General features: G+C 48.3%; 1 protein-coding gene and 1 long non-coding RNA gene across 2 annotated transcripts in view; both read left to right on the forward strand.

Moving 5' to 3' along the window:
- Nucleotides 1-25,843, forward strand: part of LOC144607550 (soluble guanylate cyclase 88E-like) — a 33,135-nt gene that overhangs the window by 545 nt on the left and 6,747 nt on the right. Inside the window, exons 2-12 of the mRNA XM_078424448.1 lie at nucleotides 1,643-1,783; nucleotides 3,718-3,857; nucleotides 7,490-7,624; nucleotides 8,549-8,672; nucleotides 8,982-8,986; nucleotides 13,726-13,800; nucleotides 14,590-14,719; nucleotides 16,938-17,084; nucleotides 17,839-17,985; nucleotides 19,831-19,987; nucleotides 20,349-20,458. Of these exons, the coding sequence (XP_078280574.1) occupies nucleotides 1,643-1,783; nucleotides 3,718-3,857; nucleotides 7,490-7,624; nucleotides 8,549-8,672; nucleotides 8,982-8,986; nucleotides 13,726-13,800; nucleotides 14,590-14,719; nucleotides 16,938-17,084; nucleotides 17,839-17,985; nucleotides 19,831-19,987; nucleotides 20,349-20,458 (1,311 nt within the window). The remainder of the gene's footprint in view (nucleotides 1-1,642; nucleotides 1,784-3,717; nucleotides 3,858-7,489; nucleotides 7,625-8,548; nucleotides 8,673-8,981; nucleotides 8,987-13,725; nucleotides 13,801-14,589; nucleotides 14,720-16,937; nucleotides 17,085-17,838; nucleotides 17,986-19,830; nucleotides 19,988-20,348; nucleotides 20,459-25,843) is intronic.
- On the forward strand, nucleotides 9,319-13,720 carry LOC144607768 (uncharacterized). The gene is made up of 4 exons (XR_013549139.1): nucleotides 9,319-9,427; nucleotides 10,980-11,064; nucleotides 11,788-11,874; nucleotides 13,683-13,720. It is a non-coding gene; the product is annotated as an uncharacterized LOC144607768 (long non-coding RNA).

The following is a 25,843-nucleotide window of genomic DNA, read 5'->3' on the forward strand; positions in this document are numbered from 1 at the left end:
CTATTTCCCCTTTGACAGATTTGAGTATAGGATAGTACGAGTGATGGGTGATTGCTGGTCGGCATGGATTGTTGGGGTGATGGGCCTATTTCCACACTGTATCTCTAAACTAAGCTAAAAGCTGGAGTCAGAACCAAGATCATGAAACCAGAGGACTGTTGTAAAGTAAACTGGATTCAGAGATGCCCTCCTTTCCTGGTTTGGTCAATGGGCAGCTGTTGGAATGAAGGGAACAGTGTGGATTGGAAATGTAATTGTGGCCAGGCTATTGATGTAACATTGACTCAGCAAATAAATATGGGCAATATAAATAAATACCAATCAAGGATAAAGGAGGAAATTTGTGCTTCTTTGTAAATTCCCACCTTAGGAGTTAGAAGATCTAGGCCAGCTGATAATCAAGTACTTTGCATAAGTATCCACCAAGGAGAAGGTCGTGGACAATATGAGATCGCCTTTGGCTATATTAATATGTCAGGGCATTTTGAGATCAAGAAGGAGACGATGTTGGATCGCTTGAAGAGCATTAAGGTGGGTAGGTCCCCAGGGCCAGATGGGATGAAATCTCAGTTCTTGAAAGAGGCAAGGAAGAAGAAGACCTGAAGTGAAAAGTAGAAAAAAAGGGTATCAAATAAGGAGAGAAGAGAAGGAGTGAAATGTAAAGCTAGAGGGAGGGCTATAGGGAGGGCTATAGGGAGGGCTATAGGGAGGGCTATAGGGAGGGCTATAGGGAGGGCTACAGGGAGGGCTATAGGGAGGGCTATAGGGAGGGCTATAGGGAGGGCTACAGGGAGGGCTATAGGGAGGGCTATAGGGAGGGCTATAGGGAGGGCTACAGGGAGGGCTATAGGGAGGGCTATAGGGAGGGCTATAGGGAGGAGAGGACAGGGGAAGGGGAAATAAGGGGAATAAAAGGGAAATTAGGAACTGGGGTTGGGATATGGGTGTGTATGTGTGTGTGAAGAAAGGGTAAAGAGATGACAATAGGTGCGCACCAAAGTGGGGGAGAGGGGAGGCCCAGGAAGGAGAGAGGTAGCAAGGGGGGTTCCACATAAAATTGGAGACTTCAATGTTCATACAATTAGCAAGGTGCTGTTCCTCCAATTTATATGCGGCCTCATTCTGCCAATGGTGGAGGCCAAGGAAACAAAGGACGGTCTGAGAAGGAGGGTTAAAATGGTTTGCAACTGGGAGAGCGAGCAGGTCTTAGTGAACAGAGTGAAGTGGTGCATTTGGACTCTCTGCCAGTGGAGATGAGGCCATTTGCAAGGAGCATCACACACCTTGTCCACCTGGGAGACTGCCATTGTCCCAACTGGAAGACTTGGCTGGCGAACTGGCAGGTCCTGGAGATGAAAGTCTTTGAGTCATTGGTCAGGTCTTCACGAGGTGCTTTCATACCTGGGCTAGGCACTGATCATAGTGTCATTTAGCACAGAAAAAGACCTTTGGCCCATCTCGTCCATACTAACCAAGACGCCCCATGTAAACTAGTCCCATTTGCCCACATTTTGCCCATATCCCTTGAAACCTAACATATCCATGTACCCGTCCAAATGCATTTTAAATGTTGTTATTGTACCTGCCTCAACTGGTTACTTCCTGCTGGCATTTGATTTGTATCTGAGCTTCTGGTCACCAGGTCTACAGTGAGAGTGTTATTCCGCGCATTGCCAAGGCTGCTAGCGGAGTCACCGGCACCCCCTACAATGAGCTGATGAACTCCTGGGGTGTCTACTTCCTGGGATTTGTGGGGAAGTATGGATACGACAGGATCCTGAAGGTGAGAGCTCGTTTCGACAAAGGTCAACGTCTGTTGACGAGCGCACAAACCTCAGGATCTTCTATGGTTCAATCTGGTCCCATCTCACCCTTCTAAACTCAAACAGACGCATAGAGTCACGGAAACAGGACCATGGACCAAACTCGTCCATGCCCATCTAGTGCCCATGCAAACTACTTCCATTCCTCTGCATTTGGTCCATATCGCTCTAAATCGTTTCTATCCAAGTACCAGTCCAAATGTCTTTTAAATGTTTTATTTGTAACCAGCTTCTTCTGTCTGCTTGTTTGCTCCATCTGGGGGGAAATGTTACCCTTTTGGACTCTTCTAAATCTTTCCTCTCACATTACATCTGTACCCTTTGGTTTTGGACTCCCCACCCTGGGAAAAAGACTGTGACCATTGACCTGCTGTATGCCCTTCATGATTTTACAGACCTCTCTGAGGTCACCCTTTATCTTCCTGCACTCCAGGGGGAAAAGTCCCAGTCCACCTAGCCTCCTCTTATAATTCAAGCTCTCCAGCTCTAGTAAAATCCTCGTTAATCTTTTTGGTGCCCCTTTCCAACTTGGAATGTCATGGAATACTTTATGGAATGGAATACTTTATTTTCACATGTGACAAGGCACAGTTAATTTTTTTGCTTGTACACACAATGTATACAAATAATGGCCACCTACGGCGCTGACTAAGTTACAAAGCATGCCGGCTCTTCCTTTTGTGTCCCCCACTCACCGAGACCCCAGGCAAGGTCCCTATTGTCCTTTGTTATCCCTCCCTCCCCGTTGTTCTTCTCCCCCCCCTCCCCCTAACAGTGATCTCCCCACACCGGGTCCTCCATTGTTCTTCCCCTCCCTCACGACGATCCACCACGCTCTTGTCGACCGCGAGTCGACCCTCGAGACATCGCCGCCTCCGTGAGGCTTCACCCCCGCTGAGGCCTCATTGCCGCGAGGTTCTCACCGCCACCGCCAAGACCTCACTGTTGCCGCCCCTTCACCGGTGCCGAGGCCTCTCCGCTGCCGACACCCCACTTCACATGTCCATCTCGTCCGTCGGTCGGCGCCATCATTGGCCACAGCACCGAACTCTTCACAACACTGCCGCTTCATGACATGCTTTCTTTCTACGGGCAACCAGAACTGTGCACAATCGTCCAAACATGATCTTACCAATGAATTGTACAGTTGCAACAGGATGTTCCAATTCCTGTATTCAATGTCCCGACTGATGGAGGTACATGGGCCAGATGCCTTTGGGGAACTATGAACCTGTACCTGTACCTCTAGGTCTCTGTTTTACAACACTCTCCTCCATTTACTCTAATCCCTGGCCTGGTTTAACATACCAATATGTAACATCTCATACTTCTCCAAGTTAAATTCCATCTAGATAGAGCTCGTAAGGATAGCGGAGTGAGGGGGTATGGGGAGGAGGCAGGAACAGGGTACTGATTGAGAATGATCAGCCATGATCACATTGAATGGCGGTGCTGGCTCGAAGGGCTGAATGGCCTCCTCCTGCACCTATTGTCTATTGTCTATTGTCTATTGTCTCCCATTCCTTGGCCAACTTTCCCAGTTCATCTTGATCATGTTGTAATCTTAGATAACCTTCTTCATTGTCTACTATGTTACCAGTGTGGTATAAACCTCAAACGTACCATGTTAATAATAATGTCATCCAAATCGTTAATATAGACGACAAACAACAGTAGACCCAACACCAATTGCAGTGGGACACCACTGGCCCTCGGTGTCCAATCTTCACAACAATCTTCCATTACCACCCTCTGAATTTTTGCACCAAGATAATGGCGCAAATGAATGTAACCTGGATATAATCTATTGATATTTCCTTCATGCAGCATTGTGTTCATTCCTACTTTGTGCTGAGTTATTTTTCTCATTGAGGTCTCTCTACCTCCCTCCCAGGTTCTGGGCAGACATGTGCGTGACTTTGTAAATGGCTTAGATAACCTACACGAGTACCTGCGCTTCAGTTATCCCAAGGTCCAGCCCCCAACCTTCTTTTGCCAGGAGGAGTCGGCTACAGGAGTGACCCTTCATTACAGGTACCAGAAACAAAGTCCTTCAGAAAGCAATGCATAAACAGGTGCCTGGGGCCTTGGGCACAAGGAGTCAAATTGGGTAGAATGCTGGGGGCAGGAAGGGAAAACAATTTGCAGGGATCTTCAGTATGTATCAAGTAGGCCTGATAGGAGCATCCATAATGTGGAGAATGTAGGAGACGGTACGTTTGGTGAGCTGGTCACTCGCAGGTACAGAACGAGATCCCCAAATCCTTTCTGTATCTTCTTCACAGCCTTCAGCTGCAAGAAGTTATGTTGCATTTGTGTAGCACTTTGGTGGGGCATTGAGTCCAGTCTTGGTCTCTTTAGAAAAGATGTACCTGCCACAGAGGGAGTACAACGAGGATTCGCTGGACTGGTTCTTGTGATGGCACATTTTCTGTGCGATGGGAGATTGAGTAGACTGGTATTGTATTCTCTGGAGGTTAGAAGAATCAGAGGTAATCTAACTATGGGGGCTTGGTGTGCTCAATGATCAGCCATGATCACATTGAATGGTGGTGCTGGCTCGAAGGGCCGAATGGCCTACTCCTGCACCTATTGTCTTTTGTCTATTGTCTATTGTCAATGCAGGGAAGATGTTCCCCTCAGTTGACCAGAGGTCATATGTCAGGATGTAGTTGGCCATTTAGGACTGAGATAAGGAGAAAGCTCTTCACCAAGGCGATGAAATGTGGGATCCTCCATTGCGGATGGATATTGAGACTCAGTGACCGAATTCATTAAAAACAGATGCAGAGATTTCTGGTCATTAAAGGATGTAAGAAATATGGAGATAGGACAGAAAAATGGCATGAAGTGGGAAGAGCAGCCATAATCTCGGCAAATGGCGGAGTAGGATCTGAGGTTGGATGGCTGCTGCTCACTCCTTTTAGGAATAATGTTAGTAGAAGCCTTGCTGGCTCCAAGATAAAACATTTGAAGAGGTGGCTAACCAACAGCACAACCACAGCAGGGAACAACAGCATGAATACCCCACCTTCAATGTAACGGTGCACAGTTAAAGCTGTATTCAGCAGCCAGACCCTGCGATAGATCTGAGGCAGATTGTGAATACAAATGGAACACATTTGGCAACGTTGGGGGATTCATGCTTTGTGGTGCCTCCTTGGAGTGGCTGCTCAGTGAGATGGAGCTGAATTCCAAGCAGTGTTTGATGTTGTCAAGGCAATGGAGAGGGCAGTCGAACAAGCCATGCATTGAAGCATTTGTCACCTTCCACTTTCCGCTTCCCAGTGCTCTTGTTTCCTGGTGAAGTCTTCTCACATTTTTTTTAAAACAGGCTCAGTCTGTTTAATCTCCCCTCAAACACCATACCAATCTCCAAATAATCATATAGTGAATTTTCTCTACACTCTCTCTCTCTTTCACTAATATATCCTTCCTGAGGTAGGGAGACCATTCCTGTATCGACTACTTGGTGCAGTCTCACCAGGGGTCCCATATAATTGGAGCAAGGAGTTTTGAGACTAACACTCAAATACTCTCATAATAGCCTTTTCTAAGTGCTTGCTGAGCAACATGTTAACTTTCATTTGTTTGCATTCAAGGACATCCAGATTCCTTGACACACCATCATTTTTCAACCTCGTAAAATAAATGGGAACACACTACTGTTTCAATGGTGCGAGGTTGAAAAATTTAAACAGTAGTGTGTTTCCATTTCTTTTACCAAAATAGATGACCTCTTATTTATCATGATGAGATTCCATCTACTAAAGACTTCCTCATTCACTTTGTCTATCTATATTCCCCAAATACTTTCTGTATCTTCTTCACAGCCCCTACTGCATTGGATTTATCACACCTGATTGCCTCATCCAATATACACCGATCAGCGAAAAACATTATGACTGCTGACAAGTGAAGTGAATAACTGATTATCTTGTTACAGTGGCACCTGTCAAGGGGTGGGATATATTAGGCAGCAAGTAAACAGTCAGTTCTTGAAGTTGATTTGTTGGATGCAGGAGAAATGGGCAGGAGTAAAGACCTGAGCGACTTTGACAAGGGCTAAATTGTTATGGCCAGACGACTGGGTCAGAGCATCTCTGAAACGGCACGGCTTGTGCGGTGCTCCCAGTCAGCAGTGGTGAGTATCTACCGACAGTGATCCGAGGAGGGACAAACCACAAACCGGCGACAGGGTGTTGGGCACCCAAGGCTCATCGAAGTGCGAGGGCTATGGAGAGAAAGACAAAGAAAGTTGAGATAAGTTTTCAGAACATTATAGGAAGTGATAGCTAACTGTAGTGAATATGTTTTTGTTGATAAGGAAGTGTGGACCAGAGGGTAGAGTTGAAAAACTCGAGGCAGACCTTGCTGGAGTGACCTTTGGTAACTCTTCCTTGTTAAAAGGGTTCCCTTTAGGTCTGTAATTCTCTTCTGCACATTGCAAGTTTACGCTAGTTCATTGGGTAAAATAAATTTTAGATTTAAATTAAATTAGATTATTAGATTTATGTTTACTGAGAATATTCAGGAATTAAGCTGAAATTTGAGGGTGGGTGAAAAGTTAGCCATGATCTCCTCAAAGTGGAACCTGTTCTAACTGGAATGGGCTAATCTAAATGGACTATTGAATTTAGATTTTGCTCATGGAATAAATTACTTGCAGTATTTGTTTGACCCTGAAGTCATGATTGAATTTTGCTCGAAGGTATCACAAAATGCTGGAGTAACTCAACGGTTCAGTCAACATCTCGGAGAGAAGGAATGGGTGACGTTTCGGGTCGAGACCCAAGGGTCTCGACCCAAAACGTCACCCATTCCTTCTCTCCAAGATGCTGCCTGACCTGCTGAGTTACTCCAGCATTTTGTGATACCTTCGATTTGTACCAGCATCTGCAGTTATTTTCCTGTTGAATTTTGCTCGGTGGGTAACTCATCTTTCCCGATTGTGTAAGAAAGCAAATGGTATGTTGGCATTCATAGCAAGAGGATTTGAGTTTAGGAGCAGGGAGGTTCTGCTGCAGTTGTACAGGGCCTTGGTGAGACCGCACCTGGAGTATTGTGTGCAGTTTTGGTCTCCTAACCTGAGGAAAGACGTTCTTGCCTTAGAGGGAGTACAGAGAAGGTTCACCAGATTGATCCCTGGGATGGCGAGACTTACATATGAGGAAAGACTAGATAGACTGGGCTTGTACTCGCTGGAATTTAGAAGACTGAGGGGGGATCTTATAGAAACATATAAAATTCTTAAGGGGTTGGAGAGGCTAGATGCGGGAAGATTGTTCCCGATGTTGGGGGAGTCCAGAACCAGGGGTCACAGCTTAAGGATAAGGGGGAAGTCTTTTAGGACCGAGATGAGAAAACATTTCTTCACACAGAGAGTGGTGGAATTCTCTGCCACAGAAGGTAGTTGAGGCCAGTTCATTGGCTATATTTAAGAGGGAGTTAGATGTGGCCCTTTTTGCTAAAGGGATCAGGGGGTATGGAGGGAAGGCAGGTACAGGCTACTGAGCTGAATGATCAGCCATGATCATATTGAATGGCGGTGCAGGCTCGAAGGGCCGAATGGCCTACTCCTGCACCTATTTTCTATGTTTCTATGTTTCTATGTGTAATACTGCGTTTAATCCAAATCCTGGATGATTTCTGTTTGTTGTGAACAGGAGTAAACGGAAAGGCTATCTTCACTATGCCATGGGCCAACTGCAACAAATGGGTAAACAGTTCTATGACACGGATATTCAAGTCGTGGTGCTATCGGAGCAGTTAGTAGGTGATTACTCATACGTTATCATGAGGTAAGGGATACCAGTTCAACTGGAGACACTCACTGTCAGAAATTATCAGAACAAGTCTTACTGGGTTCCTAATTCAGAGGCCTCAGTAAAACTCCTAAAACCTTGCATATGTGTAATTGTACATCAGGGGTAAAAAAAAACGGAAAATGCTGATCCGAAACATGAACTTCCACTAAACGCTATTCACGTTATTCCCTTTATCATGTATCTGTACACTGTGAATGGCTCAATTGTAATCACGTATTGTCTTTCTGCTGCCTGGTTAGCACGCCACGAAAGCTTTTCACTGTACCTCGGTACACGTGACAATAAACTAGACTGAACTAAACTAAACTAAACTGTTTCTTGACCTCAGATGATGGACCTGAGGATTCTAAATCTAGAGGACATAGACTTAACAGGAGAGGAGAGAGATATAAGAGGGACCTCAGGAGCAACATTTTCATTCAGAAGAAGCTATAGAAGCAGATACAATTATGACTTTCAAAAGACATTTAGAGAATTATATAGATAGGAACAGTTTAGAGGGCTATGGGTCAAATGCAGGGAAATGGGACCATCCTAATTGGCATGGATAGGTGGACCAAAGAACTAGTTTCCATGCATTACTCTGACTCTATCTCTCTCCCTCTCTCCCCTTTTCCTGTCTCACTCTTCATCTATCTCTTCCCCCCTCTCTCTCTCTCTCTCTCCCCTCTCTCTTTCTGCCTATTTTCTCTCTCTTTCTCTGTCTCTCATCCCTCTGACTACCCCTACCCATTGCCCACTGCTCTTTCCTCCCCCTCTCCTACGCTTCATCATGTTTCCCTTGTCTTTGCTCTTCCTTACCCTGATCGTTTTGCAGTTTCCTACTAATGTCTACAAGCCACATTGCTCTAGTTTTGCCTCTTACGTTCTTTCACTAATTTTCATTCCACATGCAAGGTTGAACTTTGATAACTCGGCCTATCGCTACAGTCAGAAGGAGGACACTGATGACCAGGAGATGCTGCCGTTCACCAGTGACGTCTTCTTTGAAGTCTTCCCATTTAACATTGTCTTCAGACAGGCAAGTTTGTGTCTCCCTACTGTGGCACAGTCTGCGTGATATCGTCTCCCAAATGACACCATCACCCCATTTTCCTGTTCCTCTCCTCTCTCCTTGCCAACTCTCTTCCTGCCAAGTCTCTCCCTGCCATCTCTCTCTGCCAACCACACTCATAGGCACAGAAACAAACCATTCGGCCCACCATTCCATGCCAACCATTGTATACCCATCTATACCAATGTACCCATCTATTTTAATTCCATTTACCTGCACTTGGTCCATAGCCTTCTCTGGCCTGGTGATTCAAATGCGTGTCGAAATGCTTCCTAGATTTTGTGAGTCTCTACCTCCACCACGCAATCAGGCAGTGCATCCAGATTCCAACCACCCACGGTGTGAACAAGATCCTCCTCAGACCACTTATCCCTCTCCCTCTCTCTCTCCCCTCCTCTCCCTCTCTCTCCCCTACCCTTTCTATTCTCCCACTCCCCCCCTATCCCTTTCCCTCTCTCTCCCACTCTCTCTTGCTCCCCCTTCCTCTCTCTCCCCCTCCCTTTCTCCCACTGCCTTGTCTGGTGTTGGTAATAGGGAGTTGGTCGGACACACTGTTCTGCTCCACTGTCTCCATTCCTTCTGTTTCCACTGTCTTCCCCCAGGACATGGTGGTCCACAACGTGGGCTCGGGCTTGGCCACCGTCTTCCCAGGCCTGGACGGCAAGCTGTTCACCGACACCTTCCTGCTGGCCCGTCCCTTGGTTGAGTTTACGTGGAACATGGTGAGGAGGCACTTTGTGATGGGTCGTGCAGCTGGGGTGTGGGGGGGAGAGCTTTCGTCCATCTCCCCCCCCCCCCCCCCCCATCACTCTGCTCCCATTGCCTGAAGCAGCCGGCAATTTCTAGGGCTCTCTGAGTGCGAAATCAGAACATACACTTGTTCATGGTCACCCCACCACGCCCTCCCCACTGATCCCACACTTACCACCCACTGGCACCTTCCACTAACCCACCATTGACCACTCACTGACACACCCTACGGATCCAACACTGACCACCCTCAGAGCATCCACTCACACCCCCAACTGATCCCACACTGACACCTTTCACTGAACCTCACCACTAGCCCTTCTAACAATCCACACTCACTGCAAATCTTTCACACTCACTGCCAGTCCAGACACACGTGCATACATATGCACACTTGCACACTCTGCACTCAGTACATTCGCCACACTCAGTGAGATACTCCACACTCACTGCACCACTCTTCCACTCCCATTCACTCCACCTTTCCACACACACTCCCACTCTCACTGCACTACTCTCAGACTCAGTGCCACGCGCACTCACTGCAATACCTCCCACTCACTACACCATTCCACACTCACTCCAAAACACACACTCACTCTGCCACTCACACTCATTGCAATTCTCTAACACTCACTCCAACGCTCCGCACACACCTCCACGTTCACCATTACATTCCAAACTCACTCCCACACTCTCCCATCACTGCACCATTTCCACACACATCGCAGCACTTTCACACTCCTGCGCCCACTGGAACATCTCCACACTCACTGCAACGCATGCACGCTTACACAACACTGTCACACTCCAACACTCCTACACTCACAGCTGTACTCCATACTCAGGACTATCTCCCTCAGCCATACAGTTGAACAGACCTGCCTGGGTTATTCATTAATTCCCATCACACTACATTTTACACATCGGCCCAAAGACCCCTGTCCTCAATCTTCACTGAAGAGTTTTTATGTGAGAAGAGCTCTGAGTTCATTAGCACTTGGAGAAGTTGCTACTTCACAGTAATTTCACAGACAGACTGCAAATTTTCATGGGGAGGAGATGATATACAACAGTTCCATGGATTATTCTTGTTTGCAAACTTTCATCGTGGATTCTTCATTTGCTTTTCTTACGGAGTTCCTGTGGTCTCCTGCAGCACACAGGGAAGGATTTTTGTAAATGTTGTCAACCAGATGTTAAATTTATGGTTTCATGAATGAAGACCCTTTTGAAAGTTTGCTACAAATCCCAATATATTACAGTCTCCCTCATCTATTTTATAAGGTATATCTTCTCAAAAACATTACATGATCAGGCAAAGACAATTTCTCTTTCGTAGATCCACGCTGACTCTGATAATCACATTACTACTTTATAATTGTCAGATATCAGTGAGAAATGTACTCACAGGTCAAAATACATGCGATGCATTTGAAGCATTTCCCATTTGGTTGCTGGTGGAAAATTATGCCTTTGAGAAGAACAGACATCAATCAATGAATCTCGCACTTCTTATTTCAGATCACATCTCATCCAAATAACTTGTTTGAGATCATCTCCAAAGAACCCGTGAAAAGAGAGCGGAACCTCCATAACCAAGTGCAGAGTGAGTGAGAGATAGGGAGCACCGTCCTAGGTGGGAGGAGAGGTGGCGATGGTATTCAGCTTGATGGTAGTGAGGAAAGATATACATCAAGGAGAGAGGAGAGAAGGCTGTGAGGCCGAGTACATTAAGTGTAGAGGGATATGGGAGGAGGGAGGATTGAAGGTGAGCACATTGAATGTGGAGAGAGGAGGGAAGGCAGAGCACCTTGAGGGAAGGCTGAGGGGGAGAGGACATTAAGTGCGGAGGAGAGAGAGAGAGAGAGAGAGAGAGAGAGAGAGAGAGAGAGAGAGAGAGAGAGAGAGAGAGAGAGAGAGAGAGAGAGAGAGAGAGAGAGAGAGAGAGAGAGAGAGAGAGAGGAAGGAGGGCTGAGGGGGAGAGTGCATTAAGTGTGGAGGGAGGAGGGAGGATTGAGGGAGATCACGTTGAATGTGGAAGGAGGAGAGCCGAAGGGGAGAACACATCGAGAGAAGAGGGAGGGCTGAGGGTGAGCACACTGAGTGTGGGGGAGGAGGATGGCTGAGAGGGAGAGTACGTTGTGTGGAGGGAGAGGGGAGGAAGGAGGATTGAGGGAGAGCACATCAGTGAGGCGGGAGGGCTGAGGAGAAGTAGACCGAGTGAGGAGTGAATGTGGCCGAGGGATAAACTTGGACATGGATGAACGTTAAAGGGCATAATTTACTGAACTCTCATTCTCAAGTCCACATTGTCTCGTTCCACCTGCAGATGTTGATTACGACAATACGAAGCCTGCCAGAGATGTCAGCGTGTTGCTCATGGCCTTCCAGTCAGTATTTGGAGATGATTTTGAAGGTGAACTGGATTGTAAATCTTTGGCACATGGCTTTTGCCTAGTTTTGGTCAAGTACTATGTGTTTGACGTGGATAGCACAGGTTAGACACGATGTAAAGGCTGAATGTGGAAGGGCTCTGGTTTCCACATTCAGCAGGGACTGTGCTGTGTTCACCATTGCAACACCCTCACCATTACAGCCTTTGGGCCAGGGTGAACCGTTCGAGTTGCTGGAGCTGCCTGGGTGAAGAGAGTTTACTCTCATCAATCTCAGACTGCCAAGGCCGAGGCAGCGTTAGCTGACCTCGGTGCAGGTGAGTCCCCAGCTGAAGTGACAGAGCGGTTTCAACAAAGCCAGAGGCATCACCTTCAGCCTTCCTCTCCGAATCAGCCTTGTTCATCTCCACTCTCCCTTGCCTATTCTTTACTCCACAGCAGTATGGAGTTTTACGTTACCTCGTGACCACGTGGGTTTTCCCCGAGTGCTCCAGTTTCCTCCCACATCCCAAAGACGTACAGGTTTGTAGGTTAATCGGCTTTGGCAATGATTGTAAATTGTCCTTCGTGTGTAGGGTAGTGTGCGGGGATTGCTGGTCACCGCGGAATCGGTGGACCGAAGGGCCTGTTTCCACACTGAATCTCCAAAGCTGCAAGTAATTATTCAGCTGAGGTGGGTGGTTTCCAAAGGCCACTGGTGGGTTTCCTTGGGCAGACCTAGCCACTTGTGGCTGCATACTGATTTGACTGTTGGCATCCAAAAATGGAATAAAGAGTTACACCCACCCCAAAATGAACTTTGAGGGCTGAATAACGGCAAAGGAAAAGCTTGTTTGTCCATAGACGGTCGTGGTGGAAGGGTGTTATTCTGGCTTAAAGACTGTGTTCTGCAGTGATCTGTGCTGGGACATCCATTGTTTGTAATATATATATACATATATATATATACATATACATACATATATATATATATATATAGATATACAAAATTGACTTGGACATAAAATGTAGATGGCTTGGTTAGTAAGTTTGCAGATGACACCGACATTTGTGGAGCTGTGGCGAACGAGGAAGGCTATCAAAGAATGCATCAGGATTTAGTTCAGTTACAGATAAGGGTGTAGAAATGGCAGGGGGAGTCTAATCCGAGCAAGTGCGAGAGGTGGAATGGAAGGGGAAAGTACATAGTTAATGGCAGGACCCTCAACAGCAGTTATGGCCACCAGTGGAGTCCTTGTGGAGGCACAGCTACTTCTGCGGCCCATATCATATCGATTGTTGACATCCAAAATGCAGTAAACAGTGCACCCTCTCCAAAATGGTCTTTGAGGCCTGAATAAAGGCAATGGAAAAGCATATTTGCACATAGAAGATAGAGGGTTGTGGTGGAAGGGTGTTATTCCAGCTGAAGGCCTGTGGCCAGTAATGCACAGAGGGATCTCTGCATCCATAGCTCCCTCAAAATGGTAACACAATTAGACAGAGTGGTAAAGTAAGTGTGTGGTATACTTGCCTTCATTGGTCGGGCTATTGTGGCTGCCAGAGTAATATAGAGAAGCAAATACAATTATGACTTTTAAAAGACATTTGGACTGATATATGGATTGGTATGGTGTGACCTTTAGAGGACTGTATGGCTCTATGACTTTTAATGCAATGAGCTTATACCAGATTCAGTGGGGCAAATGAAGAGAAAACAATTGCAGGATGACGGGGAGAATGTGGCTAATCCAGACGGTAGTTCTACTAAGGAGTGGATGCAATGTGATGGATCACTCCGTGATTTCAAATGTCTAAGTGCACACTGTCACGTTTCTGCCCTGTTTTGCAGATGAACACAATTTGAGCAGAGTAGAAACTGGAGGAGACGGCAGTTGCTGCCTTCGGTTGAAGGGGCAGATGCGATACGTGCCAGAATGGGAGTCCATCATCTTCCTGGGAACTCCTGTGTAAGATACATTACAATTGCTTGGAGGTTGTTGTGGATGAGCAAGTCTAAGTGATGGCGCGGATTGAAACATCGGGGGTTCCATTGTTCAGCAGGTAAAGATGCTGCCTCACTATGTCAGAGAGCTTAGCTCAATCACAGGGTGGTCAATCTGTGGAATTCTTTGCCACAGAAGGCTGTGGAGGCAAAGTCAGTGGATATATTTAAGGAAGAGATCGACAGATTCTTGATTAGTACGGGTGTCAGAGGTTATGGGGAGACGGCAGGAGAATGGGGTTAGGAAGGAGAGATAGAATGATTGAATGGCGGAGTAGACTTGATGGGCCAAATGGCCTAATTCTACTCCTATCACATGATATGATCCTAATCTTCTGCACGTTTTCCATGTGACCATGTGGGACGTCTCCTGTGCTTTGGTTTCCCCCCACATCCCAAAGATGTGCAGATTAGAAGATTAATTGGCTGCTGTAAATTTTGTTTGGTGTGTATGGGTCTGGGAGGAGTTTAATGGGAAGGTTGGGGAAAATAATTAGTAAGTGAATTGTATTATTCTGCAAACTGGCATAGACACGATGGGCAGAATGGCCTTCTTCGGTGATACAAGGAAATGGTGAAAAAGTGCCATTGTCCCAGGGGAGTGGCTGACAAATGAGGAAGTGTGTGCATGGCAGGCAGTGAGTGGGCAAGGGACTGGAGGGATCAGGGTTGGGTGGGATATTGAGAGGCTGGGGTAGATGGGTGAGGGGACAGGGGCCTGGGACATTAGTGATAACGGGCTCTTGTGTTGCAGCATGGAGAGTCTGGGGGCCATGTTTAAGACAGGATTGTACATCAATGATCTAAGTATGCACGACTCCAGCCGTGACCTGGTCCTCGCTGGGACACAGCAGTCCGAGGAGTTAAAGCGAGCTCTGATACAGGTAAGTGCTGAGAGCTGCCGGTGTGTGTTATCTGGCATGTGTGCATTTTTGTGTGTATGTGTGCGAGTGTGCATGTGTGTGTGTGTGTTTGTGTCATTGTCATAGAATGGAAGCAGGCCTTTGCAGCCCACCTTGTCCATGCCGACCAAGCTGGCATTCTGGGTCAGTCCCATTCGACTGATTTTGGCCCCATCCCTCCAAACCCTTCCTACCCGTACATCTGTCCAAACATTTTTAAAAAGTTGTCCATGCTGATCCATGCACTCGGGGTTAAGCCATAGTTGAACACACTTCCTGCAGACATAGTCATCAGGGATGCTTGAACATCTGAACTTCCACATCTCACAGGAGAGGTGTAGCACACCTCCTACAACCATCCCCAACCCTTTCATAACTAGTGGATTAAAAGAACAGGAAAAACCTTACCTTGCCTGGCATTATTGCTCCTCACTCTCCTCACTGAAGCCTGGTGTTCACCTTTGGGACTGGTTGTGAGGCTGTATGTGTGTTTATGACTGTGAGTTTGTGTCTAGTGCGTGTGCGTGAGTTCCTGCGTCTGTATGTGTTATTGTGTGCGTGTGAGCAAGTGTGTGTGGGTGGATAGTATATGTGTGTGTGGGTGTGTCTACTTGTCTGACTGACTCTGCCTGGAACACGCTGCCAGGAGAAGTGGTGGAAGCAGATTCAGTGGCAATGTGTAAGAGGCATTAAGACAGAGACATGTATAGACAGGGAATGGAGGAATATAGATTATGTGCAAGCAAATAGGATTGTTAGATTCAAAATTCAAGATTCAAAATTCAATTTAATTGTCACATGTACCAATTAAGGTACAGTGAAATTTGAGTTACCATACAGCCATACTAAGTAAAAAGCAACAAGACACACAACTACATAAAATAAAATTTAACATAAACATCCACCACAACGGAATACACATTCCTCACTGTGATGGAAGGTAATAAAGTTCAATCAACTTCCTCTTTGATCACCCGCGGTCGGGGCTGTTGAACCATCCACAGTCGCTGCTTCCAATGTCCGAAGCCCTCATGTCGGGATGATTGAAACTCTGGTGTCGGGATGGTTGAAACTCTCTCCGCAGCATTGGAGCTCCTGGGTCGGCCACTTCTTACCAGAGACTGCGGGCTTCACAGTGTTAAAGTCCACAGGCCCCGCGGTTGGAGCTCTCCACAGTCGATCTTCGGCAAAGGATCGCAGCTCCACGATGTTAAAGTCCGTGCCGCGCCCACGGGTCGAAGCGCCGGGCCGGTCTCCAGGAAAGGCCGCACCACTCCACGATGTTAGGCCGCAGAGAGGACGGAGATACGATACGGAGAAAAATCGCATCTCCATCGAGATAAGAGATTGAAAAAAAGTTTGCCCCAATTTCCCCCCCCCCATCCCCCACATAAAACAAACCAAAAAACACTAAAACATACTTTAACACATACTTAGAATAATAAAAACCAGTAGAAAGGACAGACAGACTATTGGCGAGGCAGCCAGTGCTGGTGGCGCCACCTGGTGTCGATAGATATCATGGTTGGTACAGACATGGCACAAACACGGTGGGTCATAGAGCCTGTTCTCATGCTGTTTTGTGTGTGTGTGCTTGCGTGCGTGTTCGTGTGTGTGGGTAATTTTATGTGTTTGGGTTTATTTTATGGGTTTTGTGTGTTTGTGTCATGTTCTTTCCAACCAACTCCTTGCTCTCCTTGTACGAAGAAATCCTCCCTGAATCACATGCGCCTTCTGCCCAGCCAGAACCAGCCAGACATGATTTCCACAGCTTGACAGCCTCATGAAAAATGCATTGTTCACTGAGTAGCTGCATTCCATGAAGAAGACCTCTGACAGGATGCAAAACACAAGTGCCATCAACGAAAAGAGACTCACCACCAAGAGGGCCCAACCACATCCCATTACCAGGACCACTCATCCATGTCACTGCAGTAAAGTCTGTGGCTCCAGGATTAGCCTCTTCAGCCATCTCAACAGAAAGGACCCACGAGGAGGACAATTATACTTGAATTCCAGTGAATGCCAACGATGATTTTAATGATCGTGTTTGTGTGTGTGTTTGTGTGGGGAGGGTTGTTGTATGGGCGATCGTGTGCAAGTGTGTGTTTGTGTGTGAGTTTGTGTACGGGGGAGTCATGGCGAATGTGTGCATGATTGAATTGTTTCTACTGTCACACGAGATATGGTTTCACTTCAGGAACAGAAGAAGTCTAGCAAGCTGGAGGAGAGCATAAAGATGTTGGATTATGAGATGAAGAAAACTGATGACCTCCTCTACAGGATGATCCCCAAACCCGTGGCCAAAATTCTGCGCAATGGAGACCCCTCAGTCAACACTTGTGAAGTACGTCTTCTTCCTTTTTCTTCCTCCGCTTCTTTTCCCTCCCCTCATTTTCCCATTCCCCCCTTCCCCGAACCACTCTTCCCCCTTGGTCTATCACCACATGAAAACTGCAGGCGGGTCGGGTGATCTCGGACTACAGAACAGTCTGCAAATTGGGCAGAGAAAAGCCAGATGAAACCTATTCCCAATTAGCAGGGTGTGATGGATTTTGCAGGGTCTTACGAGGGTGGCACATACATCATTGGAGAACCATGTGAAGAGAGGGGCGGCACGGTAGCGCAGTGGTAGAGTTGCTGCTTTACAGCGAATGCAGCGCCGGAGACTCAGGTTCGATCCTGACTACGGGTGCTGTACTGTAAGGAGTTTATACGTTCTCCCCGTGACCTGCGTGGGTTTTCTCCGAGATCTTCGGTTTCCTCCCACACTCCAAAGACGTACAGGTATGTAGGTTAATTGACTGGGTAAATGTAAAAATTGTCCCTAGTGTGAGTAGGATAGTGTTAGTGTATGGGGATCACTGGGCGGCGCGGACTTGGTGGGCCGAAAAGGCCTGTTTCCGCGCTGTATCTGAAATATGAAAAAATAAAATATGAAAGATGTCCCTCAAATATAATGAGGCGGTGGGAAGAGGGTCGAGCTCATTCTGCTTCCAGGTTGGATATCTGAGGGAGGGCACAGGAACCACCGAGGGGTGAGAAGGGTAACGTATGTTGGGTTGACATGCTGTCTAACGCGGATGAATGTCCTGCTTCAGGTATTCCCCGATGTGACCATCCTCTTCAGTGATGTGGTGGGCTTTACTCGGATTTGCGGCCTCATTACTCCAATGCAAGTGGTATCGATGTTGAACACAATGTACACACTGTTCGATACGCTGAGCGAGAAGCACAGGGTGTTCAAGGTTAGTGCGAATACAAGTACAAATACAAGGAGAGCAATTGTGTTATGGGTGTAAGGTCGATTGCACAATGCAGCCTCACCCACCTTTCTCAAACAATGCATTTGCTTCTGACCCTGGCAAAGATTTCAGTAGCCTGGTTATGCAGATGTTATTCCCTTCTTAAACTTTGTCATTTTAGTACACCGTGCTAATGTTTTGTGCACTGCCTTCTTCACTACCTTATCTAATTGTGATGCCTTCTTCAGGGTCCCTCTAGACCTCAGTGCATCCCAAGGCTCAACCATTCATTGTGTGTATCCCACTGTTATTAGACCTCCCGGCCCCATAGCAGAAGCGTCCATGTCGCGGGGCTGGAAACTGGAAGTGTCCTGAGCTAATTCTGCTACCACCATCGTCTACTGTACAAGTGAGGCTCCCACTGATTGTCGCCGGAAGCTTGTGCCCTTTTCAGGACGGACAAAGACAGTGATGTAACATTTGAATGATGGACACGAAAGAAAGAAAGATTAGACCTCCCAAAATATGTGCCTGAGTTTGATCCCAGAAGACAGTTTTTGTTCGGGTTATGTCACGGTAGGTAGGGTGCGAATAGGTCACATTACTATCGAAGGTATCACAAAATGCTGGAGTAACTCAGCAGGTCAGACAGCATCTAGGAGAGAGGGAATTGGTGACGTTTTAGGTCGAGACTGAAGAAGGGTCTCGACCCAAAACGTCACCCATTCCCTCTCTCCTAGATGCTGCCTGACCTGCTGAATTACTCCAGCATTTTGTGATACCTTCGATTTGTACCAGCATCTGCAGTTATTTTCCTACTCAGTCACATTACTATGATCGATTGGAACTGTTTTGAACCTGATTGATATTGTGTGACCTGGATTGATCTCATTAGATAGGATAGGATTGGATCAGATCCCAGCAGATAAGATCTGACTTGGTTAATGCCACTAGATGAGATGTGACTGGCTTTGATCCTGACTGTAAGAATGTGAAAGTAATTGATCCCAATAGTTAGCATGTGATTGGTTTTGACCACAGTAGACAGGTGTGATTGGGACCTAACCAGTCAACATGATTAGTCTTAGTCTTGAAGCAGTGGATTTGGTTTGATCACAGTAGGTTAATACCTGGCTTGAACGAATCCCTCTCGATGGGGTATGAGAGAGTTTGATTGCCTTCCAGGCCCCCACATTTTTCCAATACCAGGTTTTCAACCATGATCATTTATTTCAGCTCCTTATTCACAGCTAACCTGCTCTCCTGGGATTTTCGTTGTGAAAACAGAAAATGTTGGTTTCCTTTCTCTGTTTGCCTCTCTGCCCAGTATAATCATTCCTGCCTTGATGTCTGTCCATCTGACTGCCAGAAGAGTAACACTCTTGAATTTCTTTAAGAGAACCGTGTGCCCTGGAGATGCTAGTCCTAATCACACCAACGAGAACAGGGCTAGTCGGACACCAACACATGGCACTAGAGAACATGGGATTAGACATGATATGTCTGTCTGAAGATAGACACAAGAAGCTGGAGTTACGCAGCAGGTCAGACAGCATCTCCGGAGAAAAGAAATAGGTGACGTTTCGGGTCGAGACCCTTCTTCTGTTCGACCCTGGGCTGCATGTCTAACATTAAACTCAAAGTTCTGGAGTAACTCATGCAGGTCAGGCAGTATCTGTGGAGAGAATGGACAATGTTTTGAGACTAGACTTGAGTCTGAAGAAGAATCCTGTACCGAAACGTCGCCTATCCATATCCAGATGACCTGCTGAGTTACTCCAGCACTATGAGTTTTTCCTCAAGCTTCCATCTTCTGCGGTTCTTTGTGTCTACATGTCTAACATGCAGGTGGAGACAATCGGAGATGCATACATGGTGGTAGCAGGAGTGCCGGAGAAAACCAATTCCCACGCCCACAATATCTGTGACATGGCTCTGGATATGGTACAGTCCATCGGCCACCTCAAGGAACCATCCACGGGGAACAACATCAAAATCCGTGTTGGTGAGTATGCAAGTCGCAGTGGGATAGGTGAAAAAGTGATGAAAAAATAAAAATCAATTAATGTGGCCCCCCACCTCACTCCCATCTCAGACTCCTGCTTGCATCTGTCACACCCCAATCGCAACTAGAATTATGTTGCTGTATCGGTGAATGTGATGCCATTCACCCATGTGATGGGGTGGAGAGGAGTAGTTTTGGTCTAGTGACCACTGCCTTTCCCACACAGATGGTCTCTGTCACTTTTACAATGTGACCGACCGTTCATATTGTAATCACACAAAGGTGCAATTGTCTCTTCCAGTCACTGGACGGGTCTCGTGTGGACACCAATCTTCACTGCCTGTTTTCTCCCCGTGACCAGGTGTTCATTCGGGAATGGTGGTGGCGGGAGTAGTGGGGCATAAGATGCCTCGCTTTGGGCTGTACGGAGACACTGTCCACTCAGCATCAGCCATGGAAAGCAATGGCAAGGTAGGACTGAAGGCTGGAGTGCTCCGCCATCCTCTCTCTCTGGAGCCCTCCTCTGTGGCGTGTATCCTTCCAACGTAACTCTTTCCATCATTCGAGTGAATGTTGCTCTGGTATCTTTGTTGAGGAGGAGTGGCAGAGTGATGTAGCATTCCGGGTGGGCGGGAACTGATCCGAATATCAGGTAGAAACAGGGAACTGCAGATGCTGGTTTCCAAAAAAAGACACAAAGAGCTGGAGTAACTCAGAGGGACAGGCAGCAACAACGATGGCGTAGTGGTAGAGCTACTGCCTTAAAGTGCCAGAGGTCCTGACTAAGGGTGCTTGTCTGTACGTTCTCCCCGTGACCTGGGTAGGTTTTCTCCGAGATTTTCAGTTTCTTTCCACACTCCAAAGACGTACAGGTTTGTGGGTTAGTTGGCTTGGTGTAAATGTAAAATTGTCCCTAGTGTGCGTAGGGTAGTGTTAATGTGCGTGGATTACTGGATGGTGTGGACTCGGTGGACCGAAGAGCCTGTTTCTGCTTTGTATCTCTAAAACTAATACTATAAAACTAAAAACATTGTTAGGTGATGTTTCGGGTCGGGATCCTTCTTCAAACTCAAGTTTCTGGCACCAGTTTGTAATGATCTCCGCAGTGGTTCATTGTCTTGAATCTCACTGTAGCAAGTATGTTATTACATTTCTGAAAATTACCACCATTCCGTTTGTGGCCTTCAACTTAGCTTCCTATTTAAAATTAGAAGTTACTTCTAACTCTGCGCTTCCATTTTGAGAATCACCTTTTTCATTGAAGTTCATCAGAGATTTCTGGATGTCCATTTAAAATTAAGAACCATTCCTTATCTTCTGAACATGTGGGCACTATCTGATCAATTGGTACATGCCCGTGGTCAATCAATAGAAAATCAGGTAGAAAATGGATAGGAGATGTTTCAGGTCGGGACTACTTTTCTGACACAATCTGAAGAAGGGTCCTGACTCGAAACATCACCTGTCCATTTTGTCCAGATAATCTGCCTGACCCATTGAGTGACTCCAGCATTTTGTGTCCATCTACTCAGCCAACAGTTCCCCTTCCATGCCAGGACCTTATTCCAATTCCGCATGGTTTAAATTTGCATGTTAATCTCTTATATCGGATCTTGTCAAAATCCTTCTGCAGATCCAAATACATCACATTATGGCGAGTCCGAAACTTGTTGGTTGTAGACGAAGTTTATTGCAGCCGCAATACACGAATACAAAGTTAAACAACAAGGTACAGGACAACCAATACAAACTTACTGTCTTCCTTGAAGACTTCGCCGAACTGACTCAATCGGGCGCCAAACGCGCACATGACATCGCTGGCCAATCAGCGATGTCGTTCCCTGGATCAATCCCCATGGTCGCGTTCCCACGTGACCTCGCTGGCCAATCCGAGGGTTCGACGACCTGGACCATTCTCTATGGTCGCTACATGACCCCCCCCCAGAACCCGAGGTGCGGAACCTAGCTGAGAGCCGGATTTCGCGACCATAACGAGTACGGAGAGGGACAGCCTGAACCACAGGAGCCGGAGGTTCCGGACTTGGTGGAACAGCCGGAACGAGAGGTTCTGGAGGAACTACCGGCACGGGGGGTCCTGGAGGAACTGCCGAAACGGGGGGTCCTGGAGGAACTGTCGGAACGGGGGTTTCTGGACTGGGCGGAACTAACGGAGGTCGGCCTCGCCTAGGGGTTTGACCGACCAGGACTGGTTGATCCGGGTCCAAATGGGCAGGTTTGAGCAGGGACACCGAGACGAGTTCACTCTTGCCGCCCATGTCTAAGGTGAAAGTAGCCGTTCCCTTACGTAAAACCCGGAACGGCCCTTGATAGACCCTCTGCAACGGGGCGCGATGGGCATCTTTACGCAGAAAAACAAACTCACAGTCCTTCAGGGAAGACGGTTCATGTACCATGGGACACCCATGACGTGAAGTCGGCACTGGAGCCAGGGAGCCCACCCGTTCCCGGAGAGATGCTAACGCTGATGGGACTGTAGGGAGCAGGGCTGAAGGGTCCGGAAACAGATCTCCGGGTACTCGAAGTGTCGAGCCATATACTAGCTCTGCGGACGACGCACCGAGATCTGGCTTAGGAGCAGTCCGGATGCCCAAAAGAACCCAAGGGAGTTGGTCTACCCAGTCCGGGCCTTCAAGCCTTGCACTGAGGGACGCCTTAAGTTGGCGGTGGAACCTTTCTACGAGTCCATTTGCCTGGGGGTGATATGCAGTTGTGGGTTGTAACTTGGACCCGTACAGTTCCGCCAGCGCGGCCCAGAGGGACGAAGTGAACTGTGGCCCTCTGTCAGTTGTAATAACTGCCGGGACCCCGAAACGAGCTACCCAATGAAGGGCCAAAGTCCTAGCACAAGACGCTGACGAGATATCAAACAATGGGAAAGCCTCTGGCCACCGGGTGAACCGATCCACCACCGTGAGGAGGTGGGTGTAGCCCCGGGAGGAAGGCAAAGGCCCGACCAAATCCACGTGGATGTGGAAAAAATGAAAAGCCGGGACCTCGAAATCCTGTACGGGGGGCTGGACGTGGCGCTGGACTTTAGCGGTCTGACAGGGCACGCAGGAACGTGCCCACCCCGCTACCTGTTTCCGCAGGCCATGCCAGACAAACCTCGCTGCTACCAAGGCAGAGGTGGAGCGGATGGACGGGTGCGCCAGCCCATGAATGGCATCGAAAACCCGGCGCTGAAGGGAGGGCGGTACTACCGGCCTGGGACGAGGAAGAGAAACATCGCACCAGACTTTCGTGCCCTCCGAACCACAAGCTACCTGGGCCAACTTCAATCCCGAAGTGGTGGACTGGTAAGCCGAAACGGTATCCGCTAGGAGCTGTGCCTCCGCGAGCTCCTGGGGATCCACTTCGCAGTCCACTGCCGAAATAGGGGGAAAAGCAGGTCTAGACAGGGCGTCAGCAACGGCATTAAGCTTACCCGCGATATGACGGACATCTGTGGTAAATTCGGAGATAGCAGTCAGGTGCCGCTGCTGGCGGGCCGACCATGGGTCAGACAATTTCAAAAAAGCAAATGTTAATGGCTTGTGGTCCGTAAATGCCACGAATGGGCGGCCCTCGAGGAAATACCTGAAATGACGGACAGCTAAATAGAGAGCTAGAAGCTCTCGGTCAAATGCGCTATATTTCAGCTTGGCCGAATTTAGTTGCCGGCTGAAAAACGCTAAAGGCTGCCAACGGCCACCGACCTGCTGCTCCAGAACCCCACCCACCGCCACGTCAGAGGCGTCAACCGTCAGGGCCGTGGGGGCGGAGGGGCTCGGATGGACCAACATGGTGGCGCCGGCCAAGGCTGCCTTAGCTGCCGTAAAAGCCGACTCTGCGGTCGGGGACCACAACAACTCTACCGGATTCCCTGCAAGGCATTGGAAAAGCGGGCGCAGGACTCGCGCCGCTGCCGGAACGAATCTATGGTAGAAATTAACCATGCCTACGAACTCCTGCAGCCCTTTTACTGTGGTGGGCCTGGGAAAAGCCCGGATAGCTTCCACCTTCTCGGGCAAAGGGGCGGCGCCGGCAGGAGTAATTCTGTGCCCTAGAAAATCGAGGGCAGGCAGGCCGAATTGACATTTGGAGGGTTGGATAATGAGCCCGTGGTCTTGGAGCCGCTGGAACACGGTCCGCAAATGGGCCTGGTGTTCCTGCACTGAGGGGCTGGCTACCAGGATGTCGTCTAAATAAATAAACAAAAAGGGTAAACCCCGGCCCACGCGGTCCATCAGTCGCTGGAAAGCCTGTGCCGCGTTCTTTAAACCGAAAGGCATACGCAACCATTCAAACAACCCGAACGGAGTAATAGTTGCAGTTTTTTGTATGTCCTCCGGTCGCACCGGAATCTGATGGTATCCTCGCACCAAATCGATTTTGGAAAACACCACCGCTCCTTCCAGCCCAGATGAAAAGTCCTGTAGGTGCGGTATGGGGTAGCGATCAGCCGTGGTGACAGCATTGAGACGCCGATAATCGCCACATGGCCTCCACCCCCCAGATGCCTTGGAGACCATGTGTAACGGCGAGGCCCACGGGCTGTCAGACTGACGGACAATTCCCATTTCCTCCATCTTCCTGAACTCCGCCCTTGCCACCACCAGTTTGTCTGGCGGTAGTCTCCTGGCCCGAGCGAAAACGGGAGGGCCTTCGGTGCGGATGTGATGGACCACACCGTGCTTAGCCGAAGGTGCGTCAAAACGTTGGACGAGCAGCTCTGGGAACTCTGCCAGAATCGCAGCATACGAGTCGGGGGCCGCGACGACGGCCTGGACAGTAGGGCTGGGCGAGGAGGCGATTGTCGGAGCGACGTGCTCATCTTCGGCGGAGGGTCGGAGGTCGTTACCGCGGACATCAGGAACCAGTGAAAAAGCCCAGAGAAAATCTGCGCCCAGGATCGCTTGTTTGACGTCGGCTATGATGAATGGCCATTCGTACGTGCGGAGGCCTAACACAAGGGACATCTTCCGTGTACCGAAAGTGCGAATTGGGCTGCCATTAACCGCGATGAGGGTGGGACCTGTCTTACCCGATCTGGTTTCGAGGTCGGTCGGCGGCACTATGCTGACGATGGCTCCCGTGTCTACCAAAAATTCTGTGTCCGTGAATCGATCATGGACATAGAGGCGCCGGTTCTGGCCAATCGTAACTGCCCCTATGTACGATCGGCCGAGGCATTTCCCGCGAAGGTACAAGGCAAACGACAGTTGCGGGATTCGTTACCCCATCGTAGGTGATAATAGCACCAGCCGCGCTTGTGCGGATCTTTTTGGCGGGCTTTCGGAGAATTGGCGGGAGACGTGGCGCCATCTTGCCGTCGCTGTGGCGTGGTCACCGATGTCGAGACTTTGTTGATTGAACCACTTGCCTTGTTTTTTGCCGCTATGAGCGCGTCCGCTTTCGCTGCATATGCTTCGGGGTCCTTAAAAGAACAATCCGTAAGCAGCAGTCGGACATCCTCGGGAAGTTTCTCGCGGAATGCCTGTTCAAACATCGGGCAATCCGTATGCTCACCGGCTAGCATCATCATTTCGGCCATGAGGACGGAAGGCAGTTGGTCTCCAAGATCCGGTAGGTGCAGAAGTTTTGCCACACCACCATGCTTATTCAACCCGAAGGTTCGCAGTAATACCTTCTTCATGGCCTCGTACTTGTCTTCCGCAGGTGAATTTACGATGAACCGCATCACGCGCTTGGTTGTGTCCGGCGATAGAGCGCTGACGAGGTAGAAGTACTTCGTGGATTCGTCCGACACCTTCTTTATATGGAATTGAGCCTCGGCGTGGATAAACCAAGCTTGCGGTGCGTACGTCCAAAATAACGGAAGATGAACGCCTGCCG

The sequence above is a fragment of the Rhinoraja longicauda genome, chromosome 29, assembly GCF_053455715.1.
Source record: "Rhinoraja longicauda isolate Sanriku21f chromosome 29, sRhiLon1.1, whole genome shotgun sequence".
Classification (NCBI taxonomy): domain Eukaryota; kingdom Metazoa; phylum Chordata; class Chondrichthyes; order Rajiformes; family Arhynchobatidae; genus Rhinoraja; species Rhinoraja longicauda.